The sequence below is a fragment of the Strongylocentrotus purpuratus genome, unplaced genomic scaffold, assembly GCF_000002235.5.
Source record: "Strongylocentrotus purpuratus isolate Spur 01 unplaced genomic scaffold, Spur_5.0 spur5_scaffold_17, whole genome shotgun sequence".
NCBI lineage: Eukaryota > Metazoa > Echinodermata > Echinoidea > Camarodonta > Strongylocentrotidae > Strongylocentrotus > Strongylocentrotus purpuratus.
The window spans coordinates 19,119,477-19,141,125 of NW_022145602.1; the positions used below are offsets into that span (position 1 = coordinate 19,119,477).

General features: G+C 37.9%; 1 protein-coding gene across 3 annotated transcripts in view; it reads right to left on the reverse strand.

Moving 5' to 3' along the window:
* Positions 1–382: 382 nt before the first annotated feature.
* The window catches only part of LOC592280 (excitatory amino acid transporter), a 63,396-nt gene continuing 42,129 nt past the window's right edge, over positions 383–21,649 (reverse strand). For all 3 annotated transcript variants that reach the window (XM_011681720.2, XM_030987843.1, XM_011681723.2), the window contains exons 5-12: positions 16,703–16,745; positions 16,049–16,244; positions 10,470–10,596; positions 9,818–10,048; positions 8,791–8,985; positions 7,852–7,986; positions 1,615–1,714; positions 383–974 (exon numbers count right to left, since the gene is read on the reverse strand). In XM_011681720.2, coding sequence (XP_011680022.1) covers positions 843–974; positions 1,615–1,714; positions 7,852–7,986; positions 8,791–8,985; positions 9,818–10,048; positions 10,470–10,596; positions 16,049–16,244; positions 16,703–16,745 — 1,159 coding nt within the window. In that variant the 3' untranslated portion in view covers positions 383–842. The remainder of the gene's footprint in view (positions 975–1,614; positions 1,715–7,851; positions 7,987–8,790; positions 8,986–9,817; positions 10,049–10,469; positions 10,597–16,048; positions 16,245–16,702; positions 16,746–21,649) is intronic.

Sequence of the window (21,649 nt, forward strand, 5' to 3'; positions counted from 1 at the left end):
CTCGTGTCAAGTTATTATAATAACCCACTGAATACAATTTGATTGTGGCATAAAATTCCTTTATATTTTCCAGAAATTTCAGACCAAATGTTTTCTTAGCTTGAAATCCAGCTGGTTGAAAGAAAGTTTAATTTGTGGTAAAGTATTAAGAATGAATCTTTCACATAAACTCTGTTAGCTTGTTTGAATTTCTGAAAATTTGTGCTGCTTTCAAGAATTTTGTTTTGTTTAATGTGTCAAATTAATATCTTTGGAATACCCTCCTTTCTTCCTCACTCACTCACTCACTCACACTAACACACACACTCTCTCTCTCTCTCTCTCTCTCTCTCACTCTCTTTGCCTCAATCCTTTTTTTCTTTCTCTCTCCTTTTCTCATTCTGCCATTCTTTACTCCCCTCTCTCTATCTCATTTCTCTCTCTTTCTTTCTTTCCTTTCCTGCTCTCTCTCTCTTTCTAAAGTGGTTTTACTTTTCATACATCCAATCTTGTCACTAAAGCTCCGTACCTACACATTTACCCACAATGCAATAATGGTCACATGATCATTATTTTCACATCTCCTTTCATTGTTGCTCCCTTCCTTGCACCTGGAAGTCTCCATAGTGATGCAAGCTAAGTGATTTCAACTCATGCCTTCTAACAATATCTTGTTGCCATCAACAACAAAATTCCATCTTATTCTTCAAAGACTTGCCAAAATATATATATATATACATATATATCTATAGATATATATAATATATATATAAAAAAAAGAAAACAGAAAAAATACAAATGTACACAAAAACTGCCTGTATTGGTATACAGGGGTAGGTATGGCTTGTAACAAGGGGCATAGTCTAGAATCCAGACTCCCAGTTGTCGCCATCTTTCTTCTCAATGTCGGCTACAGCATTACCATCTCTCATCTCTGGCTTGCCGTTAGCAGTGTATTCAGTGTCCTTGCCACCTTCCAGCTCCATCTCGGCTTCCTGCATGCATTGCAAAGGTGAGAAATGGTTGAGGGTCTAACGTACATCTATAATATTTGTTTTCTTTGCAAATCGTGAATAAACCTGTTGTAATGCATTTATGTAAAAAAGAGAAGTTTTGACCTGCAAAGTATTGCACATGTTACATGCAATACACGTCAAACATGGCGAACTGCCAAGTGTTTGGTTGCAATAATTGTTCCTAACAAAAACCAAGGGGACATTGTTTCATCGGTTTCCAGACCAACATAATCCCAATGAAATATTCAAGCTATAAGTAGCAGCTCTGAAGGTGGAGAAATTTCTGGACAAAAAGTACAAGCATGACAGGGAAAACGATGTGATCTGCAGTGATCATTTTAAAGTTTATAGCAGGGAAACGTTAATATGCACGCAATAGTGGTCGAATCCGTGCGATATGTCCCAGAATGCATGGGCCTTGCGCAAACACAATGGCGACGTTCTGAAATTCTCAGAGTTGCGAAAGACAAAGGTTTCTGAAGAAGAGTAATGTCTTCCCGTTTGGCAAACGTATGATGTTTTATATTTTTCAGATACCGGTAATGTTTTAGATGGCCTACAAAATGAAATTAACATGAAGTTAGAGGTTGAATCCCCTTTAATGAAATATCTACGTTACCTCTCTATCGATTGCCTCTAACTCCTTCTTAGAAAGATGATGCACAATGGCAGCTCCGTAAGAATCACCCACAACGTTGATAGATGTACGGCAACGATCCCTGTCAAATGTAAAAACAAAGACTTGTTGAGAAAGCTTCCATTAATTTTTTTTCTTCTATCAATAGTTAAAGGGATAGAATGAGTTCTTGTTTAAGATCGCAAATGCCTTCAAAGTGCATGGTTATTGCTATTATTCTTATTTAAGACATTTTTAGTGCCCTTTTAGAACCTGAAATTGCTATGAAGGTAGACCCCAAAATGTGTGGATTTAGATTGAATACGATCATACCAATTCGGCTTCAGTTTCAAAAATATATGGTGACCGTTAATTAATCAATTAATTAATAATAACAATACAGTGCTAGCTGGTTGTGCATAATATAACTACCAGTAACACAAAAAAGCCTACAAAAAGCCAATATTGGCAATTTTTTGCGTTGGCTGAAATAAAACGTACAAGGTGCTGTATCGTTTTTCAACGGCTGGTTCAAAACTACTGAATAAATGAGGGGGACCACAGGTATTAGAAATGGTTAAATTTATGAATATTTCAGCCGTCTCAAAACCGATTTTGATCAAACCAAGATAATTTTGTCATTTAACCCGTTCAACTCGGGAACCGAGATTTCTCGGGTCCCGAGGTACGTACTCACAAACGGGAACCGAGATTTCTCGGGTCCGAGCAAGGGCTTCTTTTATTGCAGAAAAGTACATCTATTCACCTTCTAAATACAATATAAACTACCTGTATACAAACCTTGAACCTTTGGCTACATGCATCTCATTTTTTACCGACTGTAGATGCGTAATTTTTGTTTTATTACAAGTTTAGCATGAGAATGCACGAGTCCTCTTTCAGGATATTCGTATAGAACACATGCAAGTCAGTTTACGTTATTTTCATAGATTTTCGGATTCGCTGCTGCTAGCTAGCTGGGTCTACTATGCCTACGACTGTGTAAGCCGGACATAATGATTTTGCAAGCAGCGAATTCCACACTCGCTCTGGATACCTTTGTACTCGGCACGCGCGGATACACCGTTCAATACATGAGCCGTGGCCTTATATGGTCATTGACGCCTATTCAGCCTATTCATGGTAACGGGCCGATTATTGAAAAGCTTATAGTATATTACAGTCTCGTTCGACCTAGCGATCTCAGTTCAGTTTACTCATGCGTACGTATACAGGGTACCGGGCCGACCTATTATTGGGGAGATTAGCTAGTCTCGATATAGTCCATCCCATTGTTTCGTTTCAAGGTTGTCGGCTATTATTTACTTATCGTGCTATAAAGTGTCGGAGTTTTACTATTTAGTTCAGCTTTTTGATTTTCATGATAGTTGGTTGCACAAATTGGTTCTCAATTATTTGCTTATAACTGCTCTTTATCTATGTAAGATAGTTTCTCAAAATGTCTCGTCATCGGAGAAAGCCTATTTTTAGCGTTGAAGATGCTCGAGAAGCGATCCTTGACTCGGACTCAGAAAATGAATATGATACAAATAGACTTATCAAGCGAAGAAGAGTATTCATCGGACGTAGAAAATGAAGAATATGAAACAACAACATTCGAAGATATTTCCATAAGTTATCTATAAAGCCTGTCGCCTCAAAAGTTTTGACTCCACAGCTATCTTTTACGTCATTGTATTTACATGACTTAATACGCTTTTCATGTTATCAACTTGACCAATTTAGCGAATCATTCATGTATGGACCTCCTCTTTTATGAAAGGCTTATCCAGGCTCCCTCAGCTGCCCCACGCTAAGGGGGAACAAAAGAATGTAAAGAAGTAACTACTCTGGAAGATTGCCGTTTTGAAAGAAGAGGATGTAGGTGTAAATAGGTCAATTTACATTACAATACAAACAACCACTCTAACTTATACACCTTTACGAGGGCATGTAACAGTTTTAGAGCAGGTTGAAGTAAAATATCTTGATCAACCTAAAGCCGGTCTTGGCTTGAGCGGGCATATGAAATGTTCAAATGTTATGTTCTGAAAAACGACCCCTTACTCTTCCTCTCTCTCCCTACGGAATATTACTCTTGTCTTGAGCAACTCCGGCGGTAAAGCCACGAATATGAGACTTTTCCCGGGCAAAGATGCTACCATTGTTGAAAAAAATGCAAGGCAACATAAAACAAGTTTTTCTGGCAATGAAGAAAAGCGAGTGCAAGATGAAGAAAATAATTGTTATTATTATTATTACTATTTTATTACAATATTGTAAGCATCATCTTCATCATCATCATCATCATCATCATCATCATCATTATCATTATCATGTATGCATGTACATGCCATCTACAGAACTGATCATGAAACGAGGATTATCTAAGTTTTATTGACACGATAGGTTGAACCCCCCCCCCCCGCTCAAGCTCACATTTTTTCTTTCCATTTTTTTGTTTTGTTTTGTTTATATCTTTGGGCTAAAGTATAATATCCGACGTATAATAGTACCGTCACTATAGCATAATAAACAATTTGTGTATCAATCAGTTTGATGCAACAGGGATTTACAATCAAAAGTTTTACTTGGTATAATTGTTGTTCGGTAATGTTCTTCTCATTTCGACATTATCAGCCGCTCGTTCTCTATTTCGTTTCCTATAATAAATATAAGATATAATGTGTACATCATCAGGGATAATTACGTTATAATAATAAATCTCAAGGAAGAGATGCTGCCGGCGTACAGGCAAATGGAGGAATAGAAAACATTATAAAAAAGATGAAGATGGAAAACGACATTGCCAGATAGACAGAAAGACAGAAAGAGAGAGAGAGAGAGAGAGGGGGGAAGAGAGAGAGAGAGAGAACGAGGGAGAGAGAGAGAGAGAGAGAAAGGGGAGGGGAAAGCTAGGGGGCGGGAGAGATAGAAAGTTGGACGTAGTCCGTACTGTATTTATTTATATAATATTTGTCTCTCTGATCACCCCCCCCCCCCCCCCCCCAGCTCCGATTTTTTTTTTACCCTTTAGTTTGCCCTTTTTTTTCTTCATCATATAGATATCTTTTCACTGAAGTATAATGTCCGACGTATAATAGTATTGTAAATATAGCATTTTAAACATTTTTTTTATATCAATAAATTTGATTCAACAGAAATTTTCATTCAAAAGTTTTACTTTGGAAATATAATTATTGTTCAGTAATATTCTTCGCATTTCGACATTATCAGCCGCTCGTTCTCTATTTCGTTTCCTATAATAAATATAAGGTATAATGTGTACATTATCAGGGATAATTACGTTATAATAATTAATCTCAAGGAAGAGATGATGTCGGCATACAAACGAACGGAGGAATAGAAAACATTTAATAAAAAAAGATGAAGATGGAAAACGACATTGCCAGATAAACAGAGAGACATGTAGAGGGAGAGAGAGAGAGAGAGAGAGAGAGAGAGGGGAAATAGAAAGAGAAAGAGAGAACGAGCGAGAGAGAGAGAGAGAGAGAGAAAGGGGAGGGGGAAGGGGGCGAGAGAGATAGAAAGTTGGACGTAGTCCGTACTGTATTTATTTATATGATATTTGTCTCTCCGATCATCCTCCCCCCCCCCACCCCAGCTCCGATTTTTGTCGCCTTTAGTCTGTCCTTTTTGTTATCATATAGATATCTTTTCGCTGAAGTATAATGTCCGACGTATAATAGTATAGTCAATATAGCATAATAAACAGTGTTTATATCAATTTGTTGCAACAGAGATTTTCATTCAAAAGTTTTACTTTGGAAATATAATTATTCGCATTTAGACATTATCAGCCGCTCGTTTTTCACTTCGCTCGCTATAATAAATATAAGGTATAATAAAGTGTGTACATCATCATTATTTTATAATAATCTATCTCAAAAAAGGAATGTTGCCGGCATACAAGCAAACGGCGGAACAAAATTGGCAGATAGACAGAGAAAGCGATCGAGTGAGAGATAGAGGGACAGAGAGAGACACATAAGCAGAGAGAAAGAGAGAGAGAGAAACAATCATTTCTATAATTATCTATTTGTCTGTGACATTTTATCTTTATCACATATTCTTGTCCATTCCTTTATCGTGCATGATTGTTGTCTTTGAATGAGTGTTTCAGATAGGGTAAAGTCTGGCTTTACGTTATATGATTTTTATTTATGAGAATGTCGGAACGTGATCCCATTTAAAAATTTAAAAAACAGCAACGACAACTGCAATAACAACAAGACCCTTCCCTCCCCAAAAACAACATAAAGCAGGGTTATACATGAATACAAAGTCAGTTCATTGTTGTTGTTGTTGTTGTTTGGTATTATCGGCGTTTCATTCTTTTTTTAAGAATATTTACGCCTTTCACTTTATTTATTTTTTACTTCTATTTTTTGGTACTATTTGTAAATTCATACTCTTCTCTTTTGTTTTGATAATATAATCTCAGATCTGTCATCCAATTATTCAATTATACCCTTACCTTACTTCCGCTCTTTAGAGTTTATAGCCATGACAACGACCCGTACCCTCAGCAACGTTCATTGTTCCTCTTACGTAACTCAGCTGTGGGAACATGCATGGGCCAAAGACAAAGACAAAGCTCTTTTCGCACATTCTATATATGTCCCAAATACTTGCAGACATTTCTGTGTCGGTTTTATTTGTATTTATACTTTGTCAATACATATACTTACAAACTACAATTGTCAAAATTTGGCAATATATTCATACATATTGATATTTATATGGCATAAACATGCTCAAAGCGCTTTACATTAGTAAATAAAACAAACTAATTATTTTGCTCTCCAAATGGCACATCGGTATCGTCTGTACTGTATTTATTTATTATTATTCTATTTTGTCTCTCCTTTTACCCCAACCCTCCCCCATTCTGGATTCTTCTTTAGTTTCATTTTATCATGTCTATATCTTTTCGCTATAGTATAATGTCCGACAAAATAATACTATAACCGTCAATTTAGGCTGGTAAATTATTTCATATGAATATGATGCAACAGAGATTTACATTCAAATCCTTAATTTCTTATAAATTGTGTATTTTTCTCATAAAATTGAGTATCTAAATAAAAAGAGAAAGAAGAAGAACAAAATAAGAATGAGGCGAAGAAGAAGAAGAAAAGATAACGAAGAAGAAAACCCTACGAAAGAGCTGAAAGAACTGAGAGGCTTGGAGCACAGCAGAAAACGGCCGTGCAACGTGTTCTCGACATGACAAGACCAGATTGGCAAATGATCTGCGCATGCGCTAGGTTCCCGTTAGTCGAAGCCTCTGGCCGCTTGAACGCACACGCATTGTGGCGCGCGCTGAGCGGTCTCACGGTACGGCGTGTTCGATTTTTAATCTCGTTTGTGAGGTGGCTATCAGGCTGAATAATGCCGAGCTGAACGGGTTAAATTGTATTCTTTCAAATTTGACACTCAGTTTTTCATTATTTCACAATAAAATTATTATTATTACAACAGAACTCAACTATCCTTTTAGCCATTTATCTTACTCTGTTATCATTAAAAAAAAATACATTGGATATTTTGTTTGTTTGTTGAATATACTACATGTGTATATAGAATGGAGATTCTAGTTACAATTTGCCATCAGAACATTAATTTTAACAAATTGCCCATAGTTTTGTCAAGCCTCAGAGGATATTTATTCTGTTTGTTATCTATCTTTTGATACAATGGTGGTATAACAGATGGGAGAAATCAATTCAACACTTCTGTTTTAACAAATAAGAGGTTACTGATACATGTCTGTGGGAAGTACAAATCTTATTAGGACATGGCTCATGTACCTCACATGCACACATTTCTTTTTCAGATAATTAGTCATAGATAAATTTCAGTTCATTATGCTCAATTTCAAAATATGAAATGATTAGGAAGAACTGGAAATTCCTTTAAAACTTAACTTGTATTCCAGCAGATAGTATTGGCTGGTGCCTGCCAAGGTCATCAATGGTCATATTGAGGTTTAGCTTTTCTCATTGCTATTATGACATGGTTTCTTTGGTTTGGAATGTGACTATTTTCACACCTTCAAAACAAAGTTTAATCATGTTTTTTGTGTATTCATTTGGGCAGGACCTTTATAAGTGGGAACAAAATTCACCAACATAGGGTGCTTAACTACATATACAAAAAAGAAAAAAAATTGAGTCAATATATGAGTACAAAGCAAATGAAGTGATTAAAACTTACAAGAACCAGTCGACGGTAAAAAGCAAACTGACGTCTTCAACAGGAAAGCCTGCAGCTGTAAGAACCAGGAGCATAGTGATGAGACCTGCACTGGGTACGCTGGCAGCTCCAACACTCGCTAGGGTTGCTGTTAAGCTATGGAGAGAAAGAAGAGAGGTGTAGAGGTGTTGTGGACGAGCGGATACGTCGCCAGACTGTCGATCACAAGGTCCGCGGTTCGAGTCCCGCTGCCGCACTAGTGTCCTTCAGCAAGACATTGATCTACATTTGCCACACTCCACCCAGGTGAAGTAAATGGGTACCTGGTAGGAATTTATTCCTTGAAATGCTAGAGCGCTTTATGGCAGCCGTGCTAAAGCCAGGGTAATAATCTGGAGCGCCAGGAGGGTCAAATCTGACTGACATGAGCGCTATACACAAACCCGCTATTTGTATTATTATTATTATTATTCACATGTTAGGAAAGTAACTCCTCCACATCTGTGGGGCAAAATAGGAATCTCTCAAGGTCACATTAGGAAGGCAGTGTCTTTTGTAAGCTTAAGGTTCATAACACTAGTCTGAAAGTCACAATAGAGGAATCATTCCTCCAAAATACTGTAGGAATGATTGGCAGCTACAGTGTACAATGTATGCATTCATCTTAAACTTGGGCAAAGGCGATCTTCACATTTGGATGAGCAACCCAACAAATTGAAGACGATACTATCATTCATCATCCAAATAAAACTTTACAGTAGTTTCTCTTGGTTCATATTGGAACTTGCCAAACATGGGTTTCTTTTGTTTTTAATCCAAAATATCTCAACCACTTCAATCATCAGCTATGAGTAATGACATCTTTGGGTCTGACAGTTTGCCTTCATCTTGTACACAACTTTAAAGATTTAAAACCATTATTAATCCATTCCATTGAGCTGCTGATTGAGTTGACCTTACCTAATTGTGATGATTTTGCCAATGGTCAAAGTATAGCCATTGAGCTGACCGATAAAGATAGTTGCTACTGCTTCGTAGAGTGCAGTACCGTCCATGTTAACTGTTGCTCCAATGGGCAGCACAAAGCGTGTCACCCTCTTGTCAATACCTAGGTTCTCCTCCAGGCAACGGAATGTGACTGGGAGAGTCGCAGAGCTGCAAAGAAGGGAAAAAGCATGTTATCTTATTATACAGAGCGGTTTTGCAGTTAGGCTCAATAACGTTTTGGTTCAGAGCCATAATAATATGAAAGTGCAAAACTTTCTGCATTTTTTTTGCATCTATTTTTCCCCCATATATTTAAAAACAAACATACTATTTTTAACCTTATACAGATTGGTACAAGGTACTTTCGAAAGGTAAATGACCTAATTGGCAATATGATAGTTCAAAATCACTTTCTTGCAAAACAAATTGTAGTTCATTAATCACTTTTGAATATCGTTTTCATCCCCGTTTATTTTTAAAGCGAAACTGCACTACTATTAGCTACTTGCACCCTCTATATAGCCAACAATGCCTAAGTGGTGGCTGTTGGTCCCCCATGATCCCCTTTTTTCTGATGTTAATTGAGAGCTGATTTGATGAGATAACCACCTGTCAGTGAACACACATGGATGTCTAATCCTTCCTGGACGAACTAGTGCAGACAGGCTTTAAGATTTATGTACATTTTTTCAGTCACGTGATACTTTATTAGGAAAAATAAACAGGGATCATTGTTGCCAATTTGAAGATAGAAAAGCTGACTGGTTCAGCTGTTAAAGCCCCACTGCACTAGTTCGGCCAGGAGGGATTAGACCTCCCTGCAAGGTCAATGACAGGTGGTTATCTCATCAAATAAGCTCCCAATTCACATAAGAAAAAGAGGATCATGGGGACCAATGGTCACCGATTAGGCATTGTTTGCTATATATAGAGGGCGCAAGTAGTGCAGTGGGGCTTTAATAGATCTGCCTGTCAACAGAATGGTTGGAGTCTTAGTTACCTAGAGGATGTAGCGAGAGCAGTGAGCCAGGCCTGTAGGAGACCTCTGAAGAATGTGAAGGGATTCTTGCGAGTGATGGTGAAGTATATGGTCATGAGACAGGCCAGATGGATGACCAGCCCCAGCAAGACAGTCACCATGTAGAGACCCAGGTTAGAGAAGACCATAGCAGGGTTGTCCATATCAAGGATCTTAGCACAGATCAGGCTCATGATGCCAATAGGTGAGTACCTGATAACAAGAGAATGGAGAAACTTGAGATTAATCTAGACAAAGGATCATCTATATGAATTTGTAATAGTGGTATGTTTTTTTAAATAAATAGTAGTAGACAACTTTATTGGACTACTTTTTTGAACAAGGCTAATCTGCCACAACGCACAATGCACAAATTGAGAACAATTAAGTATTAGATAAGCATGAAAATGCGATAATCAAATATCATGTAAGCATAAGAATTATTGTAAAAAGCTTCCTAAAGTAGATTTAGTGGCATGTTAAGATATAATAATGTGGTTCAACTCAACGTGATAACATTTTTTCAACAATTATGCATTTTGCATTCCGGATGCATCTTTTTTGCTACTAAATTCCCCTAACTAAGAAGGACTACTTTAATCAGAAAATGAAGTAGCTTGTTAGCTTGACCTACCACATAATGATGTTGACCATCTGCATGGTGAGGTCAGAGAGGATGTCAAAGAACTGGACCATAACACGACCACGCTCTCCCATCTGGCCCAGAAGAATACCAAAAAAGATGCAGAAAGCGATGATTCCTGGAAGAGGAAAGAACAAGAAAGATAATTCCACAGGTAAGTCAGGTGGCATATGAATTGGATTTCTTGACCTGGAAGAGAATCACAATTGATAGCTCGGCTGTAGAGCAGTGGTCTCGTAATACAGTGACCCGGGTTCGAAACCAAGGCGATGCACTAGTGCCCTTTGGTAAGGCATTAATCCTCATTACCAGGTCCCTCGGAGAGGACCTAAAGCCGTCGGCAGTCTGGATGCTTACTTACAAGTGTTTATGCTGCCTTAGCAGTCAGGTAAAATAACCACCTTTCAATTATAAACAGCGACAATGTTTCATTTTTTTCTTCTCAATTTCGAAAATCTGAGGTCTCATTTTGGGGCCCTTTTCTCTTCGGTTACTTGAAACTTGCAAGCACATTCCAAGTTTATCCATGCTGTAAACAAAAAAATGTCTTTTCAGTCTTTGCCCTACATGTGGACAATTAAGGCATGATCCATATTGACCTACAAACCCATAAAACCTGGGTGTTCTGGTCTTCAGAGTAATGAAGAAAACCTTTAAAAAGTGATAGAACCTTCTCCCTTTCCTTTTCCTTTTATTTAATATTTCTTAAGCTTGTCACACAATTTTGTAAAAGTCTCTCGTAAATGCATGGCAGTACCCCCTCCCCTTTTACCCCCCCCCCCCCCCAACTCCACAAAATATATATATATATATCACAGACAATACCTTTTTTCTCATGTATTGAGACAAAGGAGAGAAAATGCCAGAAAACAAGTTAGACAGAGAAGGGAGAGAGAGAGAGAGAGAGAGAGAGAGAGAGAGAGAGAGAGAGAGAGGGAGGGAGGGGGGGGGGGGGACTCAATAACGGAAGCTACCTTTTGAAGCTTTTCTTTGTACAAGGACAAAAAAGTACAGGGATCCTTCATGTGGCATAACTACATAAGTCTTCTTTGAATGGAGTGAATTGTAGCCATCAAGAACCAACAGGTTCCCACCAAAAGTATCCAGAAAACAGGGAAAGAAAGAACATTCTCCATGACCTTTAACCTCAAGCTTCCACAGATAATTGGCCGTCTGCTTGGGGTAAGCTGCCAATCAGAAACAAATTTTCCATCCTCCAATGGACCAGCGGCTCTTAAACTTAGCCTGGCTCCCTTCACATGAGGCTGAGTGAACCATTATCAATCACATTCCAACATGTCTATTATGTTTATTACAAGATATGAGAATAGTTCAAGTTATGGTTATTTTCTCAAAAACAATGATATGCCATTTGTTTAACTTAACTACTTTTTAACCAAGTTAAATGTATATAAAAGCAATGTTTAAACTATGGTTCTCTTCTCTATTGTATGCAATGTAAACAAAGGCCTGTATTCATCAAAACTACCTACGATGAACATGTAAATGCAATGGCTATTACACATGTAAAACTTCTTATTTACAAAAGAGTACATCTGGGCCTTGTCTTATAAAGAGTTGATATTAATCACAACTATGTACATAAGAAGATGTGAGACTGCAAACTTACGATTGATAGGACTTGCAATTGATTTGATCAATCGCAACTCTTTACTAAGATGGGGCCTTGGTCAATTTAACCCATAGCTTTAATGTGAACAGGCTAATTTATCGATTGCGCCTCGGCAAAAATGGAAATACAGCAGTGGACAGTTTAAAAATCATTTAACTCCCCTTTTCAGACCACTAAAATTCTTTGTATAGCTATACCAGAATCATAGATAGCTACAGCTAGTTATATAGTATAAAGAAACGTATAAAGAAATGCCAGTTTGGGCATCGTTTCGAAAGAAAAATCGATAAAGAATCAGCATTCCGTTCTAGTCTAAATGTTGTATTAGTATAAAAGTTGTATAACTGGATGGGGCTTAGCATTACCACGTACTCATGACTGTCGTATAAACTGACAACGTCAAAAATTAGTTTCTTTGTACAATGTGGTTACTGAATCTTTACGCTCCTTTAGGTTTATACGATGATTCTTTAAAAGACTTTCTTTTATAAATGTAATATATATCGTCTGGACAGGACATGCCAATTTATATATGAATCTGTTTAGTTAAGGCAAGCATAAACTGGACATTCAATAAATCTTCCTCCCCCCCCCCCCCTCCCTCTCCCCTATATTTGCTGCTGGTTTGCAAGTCCAATATTTCTTGAGGGGAAAGACGGATGTTGATTGGCCATCGCCCGGTGTAGCCTTAAGTTTCTATTACGTTACCTAAGTCAAACCTGTATTTTCAAAGCTCAATAATTTATGAAACGCTACATACAAATTTCATGTAATTCCTGATCAAAATATTGAGAAAACAATTAGGACTACATAATGAAATGTAGAAGTAGAATGCTTTCATCATGACTGCTGTTTAGATTATTCATGTAAAGCACATTCCAGGGAAAGAATTACTTTAACAATTTTGGGGGCTACTTTTCAACCTTGCTTGCATGAAAATGATAATCTTTAATATGTTTTGCATTGAACTCTATGCAAAATTTGGGGGCTCTGATATGACTTTCGGGGGCTATTTTTGGCATTTCAGGGGCTAATTCGCCCCAAGCCCCCTTGTATTTTTTCCCTGCTTTCCTCAACTTGAGCACAAACAATCTTTCTCAGTGCACATTGCATTCAAAGAAATAGATTCTAGCAGGTGCTACCCCTGGGTCAAGAGAGTGAGAAAGACATTAGGTATGTCTTGTCAACAAACATAAGTGTCTTGTCGAAGAACATTAGTGGCTTAGTGCCCTGCTGCCCACGGATCGGGCCATGACCTTTGGATTTCTGAATATGTGATGGCCAAGGGAAGTAAGAAAAGAGAGAAGAAGAAATAAATAATTTCATGTCAACATGGAGCTGGCTGGCTTGTACTGATGGACATCCATTTGAATGCTTCACATGCAGAGCACGAGCACAATGATACCTCTATCATCACTTCCCTGCAAGGCTATCAATGAACCAATTTACCAAATGTCACGAAAACACCTCATTTCCAAATCAAATACAGAAAATTACTTAACAAGATTGCCAATTTGGACAAATGCAAGGTGCTGAAGTAAAACATCACCGGCAAACTTTCTCAGGGTATGATGACCTTTGACCCCCTAACATCCTGGTTTGTCTACCTCCTCTAAGATGAAAAGAGGACATGTGAACTTTAGGTTCATGACTTTAAAGATACTATGTCCCTTTTGCAGCCAACCTCAAATGCTGTAGAACTTTGCAGGAATTATGAATATGTCATGTATGTCCTATCTGTGAAATTTAAATGTTAACAGTGTCCGAATATTCAAATTATGCAAGGAGACCCGTTTATTTGCTAGACTTCACTGTCAGACACTATTGAGTGACTGACTGGCTGTCTTCCTTCTTTGGTAATAACATACATAAACTGAGCTGTAAAGGGTACATGAGCATTTGTCAACATCAATAACCCACTTCTTGTAATGGCCAAAATTAAACTGATTGAATCTTTGCACAGCATAAAACGTACAACCATGCGGTACAATGGTCTGAAAATCAGGACTATTACTTATTGGCTCTATAGCTCCTAAGTCCATTTGACAACTAATAGTCATTATTTTCCAACTTAAAGACATTTTCAAGCCCCCCTTTTTTAAGGGGAGTTCTAAATTAGTATTATCTTTCAAATGCCGTTGGGAATTAACCTTTTCATTTTTTGGGGCCTGCAAATAGGACATAGTACCTTTAAAGGCAATCCGAAGTTTGTTAATGAGTTTTATCAATTTAGACTACCCTTCCCATATTTTGTTATCTATTCAAATGATTGATGTCACTGCTAGAAATTACCTTAAGGGATATTCCAAAATACAAGAAGTGATTCAATTTGATGTCATGATTAAGAATGACTTGAATATTTCCATTGCAGAGTAGAAAGATCTTTTTATGCAAACGATTCCAGACTAATATGTATAGTAAATACAAATAAGGGTGACAAAAAAAAACAGGACAAGGTGGTGAAGATAAAGGGATGGTAATTTTTTAGCCAATGGTGTTGGTGATGATGGTAGCTGGTGGTAGGTGGTGGTAGTGGTGGTAGTAGTAGTAGTGAATTTGGTGGTGGTATTGGTAGTGGTGAGGATGGTGGTGTAAGTCATATTGAGGGTGTGGTTGTGGCCATGGTGTTGGTGGTAGTGGTGGTGGTATTGATAACCGTGGTGGTGGTGGTGGTGGTTTAGTTGTGGTGATGCATGATGGTGGTTATGATGATGATGGTTGTGTTGGAAGTGTTTGCTGCTGCTCATGGTAAAGTTGCTGGTGTTGGGTCTGAGTTAGGGCATCTTTAATCCCGATCTATTACCACATCTTCTACAGAATAACTTTCTTCATGAAGAATAAGTATCATGTAGCGTAGCAAACAGTGAGTAGCAAACAGTGTGTGGTCACCAGATTCCCTGACACACATCTATCTGAACCTGATCTTGAGTTATTTAGAAGGCCAAATCAAAACCATGTAAGGAACACTTGATGACCTACTTTGGATATCCCCAGGTAAAAAAAGGTAGAGCAAGAGAAAGAGAAAGAGAAAGAGAGAAAGAGAAAGAGAGAAAGAGAGATAGGAGAGCAGAGCAGACTGAGAGGGGAGAGGGAGAGGGGAAAGCAGAGAAAGAGAGAGAGAGAAAAACAAAGAGGAAGAGAAAGTGGAGAGAAAGGGGAGAGAGGGAGAGAGAGAGAGCACAGTAGACAATAGTCATACATACATGTACGCTATTAAGGGAGAGGTCACCACTTATTCAATAAAAAAAGAGCTTTGAATGAAAAGAAATCTGGCTCAGACCACAAAACAACCAGATTGTAACATGCTTTAAGAAAAGAAACACGCCTTTAGCCGCAAAGGTAGATAGGTTTCCATACACCCTTGGATATTTTTGACATTGCGGTCAGGTTTCAATCTTTAAGAAGTACTTTTTTGTGGTGAGACCTGCCCCGAAACCGCAAGGCCAGAACCAGATGTTTGGTGAGAAAACAGTGGATTGTTGGCTCTGTGTCTGTGTGTATCGCCGGCACAATGCAAGCATGTGAAAAGGCTATTCAGAGTGGTGAGAAAAGTTGGGCGATCAAACTTTTCCACATGGTGCTCCGCCCAAACGGAGCATCAGTCTCTACAAACGTGGATTTGGTTCCACATACATGTATAACATCTATATGTACGTGCAGCACTAGGGATGCATGCACATACTCAGAACTGCCAACCTTGTGCGACCAAAAAAAGGAATTCATTAAAACGAAACTTACAACCGCTAGCGACACACTTCCAACCTTTGTAAACATAGTTAAAATTTACTGTTACTTTGTATATTTGTATATTTCATATTGCGAAATAAAATTGAATTGAATTGAATTGTGTTAATTGGGTCAATTAACTCCTAAATCATTTTTTTAAATGTTAAGAATGAAGCTTTATTTGAAAGGAATAAAGTAGATGAGTTCTTACCAAGTACGTTCATGCCATTCTTGAATCCCTGCTTGCGAACGATTTCTGTACCGACGGTGATGTATTCATATGTGACATTCACAGGACCTGTAACATTATCTGCAGCGGCTCCGCTGTAGGAAAGTGTGGAGTTTAAAAGCGTGCTATTAACAAGCCTTTTCTCAATAACGTCTGCGTCTTCCTGATATGTTTGTGTCTGATATGAAAGAAAAGAGAGGAATACAAATAAAATTATTTGTCAGGTGTATGAAACATTTACCAGATTTTTAGTAGAATGTCACTTTGGCAATTACACATCCACTTATACATACATGCACTGATTGGTTGGCAATGTTATCCCTGTTCAAAATTCAAATGTCATCAAAATCGATTTCATGGATGCACATCTAATATGCATCAGAAACTTTGGTATTAGTTGGAACTTGTAGCAAAACAAAAAAGCTGAACTACATGCATGTACAATTTGAAGTCTGAATAGACTATTCCATTATATTTAAGTTAACATTAATTAAAAGCAACAGGCATAGATCATTCTATCTTCAGACTAAAATCGACAAGATTTAAAAAAACAACAGATCAACATTAGGCGGAAGGACAAATCTTCCTTGGAATGTTCTTTGAAAGTGGTAAATAACTGATTATCATAAATCATACCTGTTGGAAGCAAGCTTGCACCAAATTTGTTGGGAAGAAATTCCTGTAAAAAAAAAGCAAAGAACAAAAACAGAATAAGAATAATGAATAATCCTACCAGGTACCCATTAATCTAACCTGGGCGGAGTGGAGCAAATGGTTATTTAAATAGAATTTCATTTTGTGCCAACAGTTTGTGTCTACAGACTATATACGTGAGCTGAGAGATTGTTTTGGATTGTGAAGAGAGAGAAGTTATGTATTTGGGCAGTAATACAGATGAGAGGAAATGGGCTATATCCCACCCCCATCCATCAAGCACTATCTATCATTGTCTATTCACAGGAGAATACATCCTAACATCAATACTGGTATATGTCATCTTCTTCTTTTCATTGGAGGGAGGGAGGGGAGAGAGAGAGAGATAGATATAGTTAGAGAGAAAAGGAGAGAGTAAAGGAGAGAAAAAAGGAGAGAGAGAGAGAGGGGTAGAGAGAGGGAGAAAGAGAAATACAAACCATAGCAAAATAACACTGAGTTCCTATAGGCAATCTTTGTATTCAGATGTTCATATCTCAGCCAATACTTACATATTCAGTTGGTTTTTGACATTTGGACATTATTTTTGATGCTCTTTCAGAAAATGAAGAAAAAATTGAGAAATTCTAAAAATTGAATTTTTTGATGACGTCACACTTCACCACTCTATTTTGATACAATCTAAGTGAAATTTTGCCATCAACTTTTTGGCAAATTTGGGGCTTTGAACACTTTAGAGGGGCTTTAATACCAGATATGCAAATTGAATAGGATAATCCAAAAACATACAGTAATGCATGTCATTACTTTTATATCACTCGCCTTTCGCTAAATACAGCTCAGAAAAATGAAATACAAAAAATGTGATTATGAAATTATGAAGAAGAAAAAATTGTGGAAAAAAGAAGAACTATACCAAAATGACCTGTTTCCATGGCTGGAAAGTACAATTACATGCCTCATAGCACTTTGTCTTGCCTCAGGCCATTACCTGTATGCAATTGGGATTATGTATTACCATGATTAAAATTGTGACTTGTATTCTCTACATTATGGCAATGTGAGCGCAGAATTGTATTTTCTATTGTGTTGAAATCAACTTGGTAGCATACAATGGTATTATTGTAGAGGAAGAATGCACTATGCAAACTTGTCAAAGGCAGCTTGAATGAATGATGCCCTTCCTGGTTTTGTCCATGACAAATAGAATTGAGTAAATGTGCTTGGACTTTGACTTTGACAGCAGACATGCTGAAGGGGAAAGAGGAGTGAGAGAGAGGGAGAGAGGAAGAGAGAGGGGAGAGAGAGAGGGGGAGGGAGAGAGAGGGGAGGGAGGGAGAGGGAGAGGAAGGGAGAGAGAGGGGGAGGAAGGGAGAGAGGGAGAAAGAGAGGGAGGGAGAAAGAGAGGGAGAGAGAAGAGGAAAGAGAAAGAGAGGGAGAGAGAAGAGGAAAGAGAGAGAGAGAGAGAGAAAAGGGGAGAGAGAGAGAGAAAAGGGGAGAGAGAGAGAGACAGAGAGAGAGAGAGACAGACAGAGAAAGACACTATGAGAAATAGAGTGAGGGAGAAAGAGAGGGAGAGAGAAGAGGAAAGAGAGAGAGAGAGAGAAAAGAGGAAAGAGAGAGAGAGAGAGAGAGAGAAAAGGGTAAAAGAGAGAGAGAGAAGGGGAGAGAGAGAGAGAGAGAGAGAGAGAGAGACAGAGAGAGAGAGACAGAGAAAGACACTATGAGATATAGGGTGAGGGAAGGGAAAATAAAAAGGAAAAAGAAAAAAAAATTGAGAAAATGAATGTGTGTTGTTGTGTGATGTGAGTATGTGGGTGTGGGGGAGGGGTAGAGGGGGAGAGGGGAGAGGGGAGAGGGGGAGAGGAGGAGAGGGGAAAGAAAAAGAAAGAAAACAGAAACCTTTAGAAAACATTCAAAAGAACAGGGAGATAAATGGAGTGACCAATGTGGAGGATGGATGGCGAGGAGGAAGGGACATATACAACAGCCATGGGTGAGAGGAGCAAAAAGCAGGCGAAAACAAAAATATCAATAATCTCCTGGTTGGGGCAGGCCTTAAATCTTAGTATTTAAAAAGTGGCAAACTCTTTTTAAAAAGCAATAAGAACAGAAAGGCAGCTTTTAAAAAAGAGAGGAAATGAACTGGGTCAATATTATGACAAATGTGCAGTTTCCCTTTTTTTTTAATAAAGCAGAGAATAATGTTACGGGAATTTTCAATTTCTTCTTAAACAAAAAGTAATAGCTCTTTCAGAAAACCATGAGAAAAAAGGATTTTGTTTATCTTTACTTCACTGTTTAACATGCTAATAATAGAGAGATGATAGTAAAGAAAGAGAGAGGGGAAGAAAGAAAGAGGGAGAGGGGAAACTTTTTGCAATGTTTTTTTTTTTATATTGTGTTAATGGGTAGCTGCCTAGCAACTTCCAACAAAAATCTCATTGTGAGACAAACTGACAGCTTTTGTTTGCTGTGTAAATGGCCCTTTTGAGTTGACTTATACCAGTAAGTGATCAAACCGACATTTCCCACAATCTGTCCAAAGATCTTTATCATATCAATAAATGGGTTCCTAGATTGGGATTCAGTCACCAAGCAAAACTTAAAGATGAAGTTGAGTTCTGGTCATGCGATTGCATTGTGAAAGAAACTGTGTGGAACCGACCAGAAAAGGTTGATCATCTAGCATATAAGAATTTGTGTGTATTGCAAGGTTCTGGAATCATCAAAATGATAAGAAATTTGGCCAAGACTTGGTAAAATTACAAACACTGTACACAGAAAGATGTATATGGGACTACACGTGGCGTAAAAAGCCGGCCCCCGATTTTTACGATGTTACATGCATATTTAGAATAAGAAGGCATTTGAAGAGCCATGCTTTTCAGGGAACATGTCTTATCTGATGTTCTTCCACACTTGCATAATAAGAATGAGTAACGCTCACAAATTATTTTTCACCTCTTCCCAGAACTTAACCTTCTCTTTAAATCTTGGTAAAGTTTATTCTCTAAATCAGAAACGAAATGTGAAAAGAAAATTGTAACAAAGACTCATCTTAATAGAACAAATTCTTGTGATTGTTTTTGTGATAGCTATTTCAAAATGGGCAAGGGAATTTTTTCTATTTTTTAAAAAATTTCATAAACCTCCACTTTCTACTTCAGCCTATGTCGACTAAGTTGACCTCTTCTCTGAATTTAATCATAGTGTATTAAAGTCATTTAACAGATGGACTGCAAAATACATTAATCTCATCATCATTCATGACTTTGTTCCATATGAGCTCATGTGCATATCATGGTAAATGAGTGCTTAATGATGTATAGATATTAAGAAAAAATATTGAGATTTTATGACTTAAAATCAAAGTTCCAACTCACAAAGACACTGTGTCATGCAGGGTCTAAACTTCTAGGGATCTCTTCTTAAAGAACATTTAACTCCATGGATATTTTCTGTTGACACGTTTTCAAAAAACTTTTAGGAAATCATACATATACTAGCAGGACCCGCGGAAATCCGCGGGATCCTAGAGGGGTGCGGGGGGTGTAAATAGATATAGAGACTGTCTAAATTAAAACCACCAAGAACTTTATTTGCCATTCAGGCCATTAAGAAATATACATGTTAAGCGTCCCCGCCCGCTTCCTTTTTGGGGGCCGCCTCCTATTTTTTTTTTTGAAATTTTTTGAAAAGTTTTTTTTTTTTTTTTTTTTTTTTTTTTTTTTGAAAGAAAAAAAAAACAGCGTCCCAGCCTGCTTCCTTTTTGGGGGCCGCCTCCTATTTTTTTTTTTTTTTTTTTATTTTTTTTTTTTTTTTTGAAAGAAAAAAAACATGAAAAGCAGTGCTAAAATGTATTTCTGATTTTAAAAAAGAAAAAAAAAATTGTCGGCCGCCATCTTGAAAAATAGCCTGAATGTCAGGAAAAATGTACGGAGCGGCCATTTTGAAAGAAAATTTTTTTAAAAAAGGGCCTCCTTCTCATTTTTCAAAAAAACAGGAAGCTAAACATGTTTTTTTTTTAATTTGGCCTTATATAAAAATTAAAAAAACAATCCAACTGTACCGGTAGTTATTCTTTAAGCCACTGGAACTGCGTAGAGTTCCGTAGTGTGGCGTACCGACTACGCAGAAATTAGGCTGCATATTAATGGGGAAATAGTCCCTGCGTAGGTTATGCGTAGGCTGGCGAAAAAAATTAAACAGGTTGAATTGTTTTTGTTTATCTTGCGTACCCCTTTCCGTCCCTCAGCATATAGTAACGTAGGCCAGCGTAGTTGTTACGCAACACTACGCAACTCTACGTATTGACCCCACGCCAATTAGCGACCCGCAAGTGTCACAAATAAAGTATTAAAAATATGCTCATCTGACCCTATACGCCTAAAACCCCCGAGCTTTCGGGGGTTTATGGCCCCTTGAAACCCGTGGACCCCACGCCTATATTATATATACACTCAACTCGCTGCGATCTGATCTCTCCCCCCCCCCCCCCAACTTTGAAAGACGTAACCCCCGAGCTTTTGGGGGTTTATGGCCCCTTGAAACCCGTGGACCCCACGCCTATATTATATATACACTCAACTCAGGACCCGCGGAAATCCGCGGGATTCTAGAGGGGGTGTGCAGGCAAAAAAAAATTTTCGTAGTGTGGCGTACCGACTACGCAGAAATTAGGCTGCGTATTAATGGGGAAATAGTCCCTGCGTAGGTTATGCGTAGGCTGGCGAAAAAAAAGTTTTTCATTTCGGGGGCTCCATTTTAAATTTTAGGGAAATTTTCGGGGGCTCTTTTTTCTGGGGCTACTTTTTCATTAATTCATATAAGGATAGGCCTACACTTTGTTGAGATTTGTTTAGTAGGCTATTAGGTTTCAGGCTTCCTACTTCATAATTGCCTATTTAAAAAAAAAAACATTTTTCT